At 39.1% G+C, this 5,800-nt stretch overlaps 1 protein-coding gene across 1 annotated transcript; it reads right to left on the minus strand.

The window, feature by feature from the left end:
- Nucleotides 1-718: 718 nt before the first annotated feature.
- Nucleotides 719-1,291, minus strand: LOC128869702 (uncharacterized). The gene is made up of 3 exons (XM_054112309.1): nucleotides 1,076-1,291; nucleotides 940-1,002; nucleotides 719-877 (listed from the first exon to the last, which is right to left on the minus strand). The coding sequence occupies exons 1-3, from the start codon at nucleotides 1,289-1,291 to the stop codon at nucleotides 719-721; spliced, it is 438 nt and encodes a 145-aa protein (XP_053968284.1).
- Between the last annotated feature and the right edge of the window lie 4,509 nt (nucleotides 1,292-5,800).

The raw sequence follows: 5,800 nt of genomic DNA on the forward strand, positions 1-5,800 counted from the left end.
AACTATAACTACGTTACGTTTCGACTGGAGTGATGGAAGTGGTCCTATGGACGGTGTGAAAGGGAATAGGCTCCTTGGGAATGTTGAGCAATACCCTTTTGTTGCGCTTTGCTGATTACATTATGCAGCGTATGGAATTTTTTGTAATATTGTTTTTTCTTCATGGCCGGGTACCAGTCTTTTTCGTTTAGTTGATGGTAACATTTTTCTACACCAAGGTGGCCAATATGTTCGTGGATGTTCAGTCTCTCTCTTTCGGTGGTAAATTGACAATACCGAATATATGTATGTATTGTTAATTTAGTTTTCAATTTCTCAAACAATTGCTTACAATCTTCACTAAATTCAAATTTAGATTACTTTTTTAATTTTCTAAAATATGAGCATAACCTCTAGAAAAATTGAACGTTTCTTTGATTTTTCGGGAAAGGATACTCTGACTCAATGGTATAATTCCATTGTGTGAGACCTGTGGTGCGATTCACTAACACATTTTATCGATATTCGCTTTGTTATCTTTCCTTAACCACAATTTTTACGATTTTGCTATTCAGTAACCCATTTCATTACGAAAATCCACAAGACAAAATCAGCTGTTTGGTTACGATGTCGATTATCACAATCTAAACGACAATAATTTTGGTGTTGTCAAATCAAACGATAAAGAACAATTAGTGATTTTAATCAAAACTGTGAAATTATATGATCAAAAACTTATTTAAAAAGCGCGAGTATGTCCTTTGAGTATTTGGCTTATGATTGGCGTTAGATTGTTGAATGCTTCCGTGGTAGCGCTTAAACCATTCCCCAATACGGCTATTGCCTCCGCCATCATTTTATTCGTCTGGGCACTTGCAGAGCTGCTTTCGGCTAAGATCTATTAAAAAATAGCAAGAACAATTAATAAAATGCCACTTTTATGTGTTGAAAATAAATTACCTTTAAAGCATCTGCTTGTTGTTTCGCGACTTCTACGGTTTCTACACTCGACTGGGCTAGCATCTATTAAAAAACATTCACCAATGGACAAATAGGTATAAAAAAATTATTTTACATAATGTTAAAAAGAAATTACCTTTAGTGCATCTGCCTGTTTTTCTGCTATTTCCAAAAATGTCTTCCGAGCATCACCGTCTTCTTCCATGCGCTTTCTTTTCAAGTTCGCCCGTGGTGCTCTCCTGTCTGAGATGTGCGAATTACCTGACCTCAGCGTGAAATTTTCTGCAAGTGGCGTCCGTAAAGGCGACGGGGCTTCCGAAATCATGCTTTCATCTTCCACTTCGATACCCATTTGGATTACTTAAAAATTTACACACCAGTAAGTTACACTTTAAAACATACACTTCATGCAATTTACCTCCTCTAGTGGAATATTTTCAGCTTTTGAATCGTGCCCATTCATATATCCTTCCCCTATAAGAGCAGACACCCGCCTCTCGAATTCCGTTAGGGGCTCCTCACTGATAGGCCTGTTTCCAGTTAAAGCTGGTTGCCTTCGCCGATTTCGTGCTTTGATGCTGGTGCGGCTTTTTAAGTCCCGCCATACCTTTTTAGGGAAATGATTAACATCTCTCTACTTTTAAGAAATAACACAATATTTTCTTACCGTGTGCCATTGATTGGCTGTCTTCACTGCTCCACCCAGACTATTTAACTTTGTTGCTAGCTCGCTCCACTTTTTGTCGCATTCGAACTTACCATGGAGGCTGTGGAACCTACATCCTGTTAGACACGGGACTTCCATTAGGTAGTCAAGCATACGATTTAGCTGCTCGGGTATGGCACGGCTTCTTTTAGTAGCTGTCGATGTCATCCTAAAGCAATATACAAAAAGTATTAATAAAAGAATAAATTCAAATAAACAGTTATTTTATTGTACTTACTTTATGCAAATATAATTGGTAAAAAACACTTAAAATTTAATCTAATAGGACTATGAATAAGTTCGTGCGGTTTTTTCTCGAAATTTGAAACTTTATTGACGTAAAATGGTTACAAATTTAATATTCAAAATATTGTCCATCGCTTACTACTACTTTTTCCCATCTTTCTGGCAATTCACGGATTCCCTTTGTGAAAAATTCGGTCGGTTTTGCCGCAATCCACGAATCGATCCATTTTTTGACTTCATCGTAATTACGGAAGTGCTGGTCAGCCAGGCCATGTTGCATCGATCGGAAGAGATAGTAATCGGATGGCGCAAGGTCTGGACTATACGGCGGGTGGGGTAGGACATCCCATTTGAGCGTTTCTAAGTATGTTTTGACCACTTGTGCAACATGTGGCCGAGCATTGTCATGTTGCAAAATAACTTTGTCGTGTCTATCGGCGTATTGCGGCCGTTTTTCTCGCAGTGCTCGGCTCAAACGCATCAATTGTCGTCGGTAGACATCCCCCGTAATCGTTTCATTCGGTTTCAGTAGCTCATAATACACAACACCCAGCTGGTCCCACCAGATACACAGCATAACCTTCAGGCCATGAATATTCTGCGCCGACGTCGATGTTGAAGCATGGCCAGGGTATCCATACGTTGCCCGACGTTTTGGATTGTCGTAATGGACCCACTTTTCATCGCCAGTCACAATTCGATGCAAAAAACCCTTTCTTTTGTGCCGTTGAAGCAGTTGTTCGCATGCCATAAAACGGCGTTCAACGTCTCTTGGCTTCAATTCATACGGCACCCAATGGCCTACCTTTCGGATCATTCCCATGGCTTTTAAACGTTTGGAAATGGTTGATTGATCAACTCCCAAAGTTTTTGCAACCTCTTCTTGCGTTTGAGCCGGATCTTGATCGAGCAATTCCTCCAATTCGGTATCCATGAACTTTGGCGGCGCACCCTCGCGTTCTTCGTCTTCCAAGCCAAAATCACCACTTTTAAAGCGTGCAAACCACTTCTGGCACGTTCGCTCAGATAGAGCATGCTCACCATAAACTTCCACCAAGATACGATGACTTTCGGCTGCTTTTTTCTTCATATTAAAATAATGAAGAAGAATTCCCCGCAAAAACACATTATTTGGCACGAAATTCGACATTTTCAAGTGTGGTAAAAATATTGTTGTTTACGCTTCAAATAAAAAACTTATACTGACGTTTGTGCCTTACGACAGTAGCTCTCCAATGAATGTTTGGAAATGTGGATCGATGGAATAATAATCAAGTTACGCCATCTGTTGTAAAACCGCACGAACTTATAAATAGACCTATTAACAGCTTGGCAAGTATATTTCTTTGTTCTTTTTCTTTGTGTTAGTCGCTCATTTTGACATTTAATTTGACAAAGATGCCACTCTCTATCAGTTTAAATAAATAGAAGAAAACAGCTGTTCAGTGTTAGTTAACATAAGTTGGAGAATAGCGCAATCGACAGTGCCATCGACATATACTGTCGACAAAACAAACAATTGTCGAATCGATAAGAGTTAGTGAATCGCACTACTGATACCCTATTTACTCGATTACGTGTTCCGCAATTTTACATTTTTCTATGTTCATTACTTGCCTTATAAGCCTTTGAAAAATTGCTGGTCCATTTTTTCGGCCGACAGCATGCGTAGAAACTCATATTGCCCTTAAGGAAGTGTAGTTTATTGTTTTTTTAACCATTTTGTTTTGGTAGAATCCTGATTTCAAATTGAATAAAGCGAATAGTCGCTTGCTCTCTAAATATTCAAAACAGTATTCGATTAATGGGAGCGGACAGTTGACAGCCGGCGAGCAATATGGGGAATTATTATGTCTTATGGTATTATTGTCTAAAAGATCTGCGATTATTTCAGGGAATTTTTTTCCGCGAACGAAAACCACTTCGACGAGCACGAAGTAGGGATATACATAATAAAGGGGTACAAAATCTCTCTTCCTAAAATTATTGGACACGACATAGCTCTCTCTGCCAGGATCAAAAAATTAACACGGTCACGATATTTCGCTCTTAATTGATTCTATTATTGCAATTTAACGTTGTATTCCCTAAGGCTTTGAGTTTGGTTAACTGCTTATTTGTATAAATAAATAATCCTCTGGAGTTCTGAAAGATTTATTCAAAACAACACTCACCTCTCCCGCATACCCTTTTTCGTTCCAATTTCCTTCGTCCTTGTAGACCGCAACGCAAATGAAGCATAAACCTTTTTCGCCCCTCGGATTCTTGCAGTCAGCAGAACAGTTGAGGCACCTTGCTTGCTGTGCACGTGACTTTCGCTTTGCTGGTTCCTCGCCCATGGCGCTAATAAGCTTTTTCATACCATATATGGGTAGTCCTATTTTAAGCTCATCCAATGTAGTCGCACTATGGTATGGTATGTAATATGATATACAAGCGGTTTTATCTTGCAATCCTTCGATGATGAGTTCCACCAAGTCATTGTCACTTATCGCGCCATTGCGCAAGTTTTTTGGGTATTTGGCCAAACTCCCTCCTCCCCCTCCACTCGGAGGTTTGCCATTGCCTACCGAAGGGCGACCGCTAACAGAAAAACCTTTTTCTTAATTTTGGTGCTTCACGACAGATATTTTTTTATGAGGAGCCTTTTCATGGAAGAAATACACTCGGAGGCTTTGAGATTTGAACCCATTCGGCTACGGTGACCACCGGAATTAAATAAAAAAAATATATGTATTTAATTACTCACAGACGCAAACTACTTCTCTAAGTTTATGAACGTATTTTCGCGCAAATCGGAACTAAAACAAAACGTGTAAAGTGTATTAGCTAAACTAGTGAGAATGAAATTAAAAATTAGTGAATAAACAAACTTGAGTTACATTAAAAACATCGATCAAGTGTATTTGCAATTTGTTAAATAAGAAACGCCGATTTATTCCCCACTCAAATGATTAAGCCACCCGACAATAAAATATATTTAATTCCCAGTTTATCCTCCCTCAAATGGGACAAAACAAAACAATCGAATTTTATATCAAACGAACCAGTGTACCTACTTACGTCTAGGTCCAATAACACAGACAATTGAAACAATACATCACCATTCCTGATACAGAAAGCAATTAATTCAACTTGCGGCGAAGTTCAATGTTGTGAAAAAATTAGAAGGGGCCAAATTTTAACCAAAACAAAGAAAGCTTGTGAGCTAACAGACTTACGACGCTAATAGCGCTTTGAAATAAAATTATCGTCGAAATTACCCCACACAAGACGCTTAATTGTTCAAAAGATGGTATAACGGGTGATTTCTTAGCTATTATCTTTCTAAACAGTTGGCTTAAACAGCTGACGCACGTTTCGTGTTTTGTTTCACTGTCAAACATCTTCAGTTTGGTCTATAATTTAACCGTCGTTACTACGTGTGTTGTGATACTACTAAAAATATCCTTCCTCTTCTCTTGGATTTTTCTTTCCAGCCTGTGACTGCTTTCGCATTGCTTCGAGGTAGAGGGCCAAGACGGCGTCGTAGAAGGACGCTTACTTACTAACCCTTCGTCCAGGGTAGCCTGTTTTGAGAAACCTATGCTCAATGCTCTTCAACATAAGTTTCCATTTCATGCTTCTTTTTTCGGATAATATCCTCGACAAAATTTGCGACGGAATTCAATTTTTCTTCGCCTGTCATCATTCTCTCGATTATTTCTTCAGGTGTAAATACACCAATAGCTCGTTGCAGAGCTGTTCTCTCTATGCTCCGCCTCTCGCATTTAAAAAAGGTGTTTTCCGCATCATCATACTCAGTATCTCCATATATACAGTTTGGTAGGTTCACCTTTCCTATTCGCCACAAATACTTGCGAAAGAACCCATCCGCGGACAAAAACTGGGTGAGGAAATAGTTAACCT

The sequence above is a fragment of the Anastrepha ludens genome, chromosome X (assembly GCF_028408465.1).
Source record: "Anastrepha ludens isolate Willacy chromosome X, idAnaLude1.1, whole genome shotgun sequence".
Lineage (NCBI taxonomy): Eukaryota > Metazoa > Arthropoda > Insecta > Diptera > Tephritidae > Anastrepha > Anastrepha ludens.

Excerpts from the sequence above, each read along its gene's own strand:
- LOC128869702 (XM_054112309.1), bottom strand. The coding sequence starts at position 1,291 with ATGGGTATCGAAGTGGAAGATGAAAGCATGATTTCGGAAGCCCCGTCG. Across the intron at positions 1,003-1,075 it reads AACAGGCAGATGCACTAAAG|ATGCTAGCCCAGTCGAGTGT; the intron begins GTAATTTCTTTT and ends GTTTTTTAATAG. Across the intron at positions 878-939 it reads AACAAGCAGATGCTTTAAAG|ATCTTAGCCGAAAGCAGCTC; the intron begins GTAATTTATTTT and ends ATTTTTTAATAG.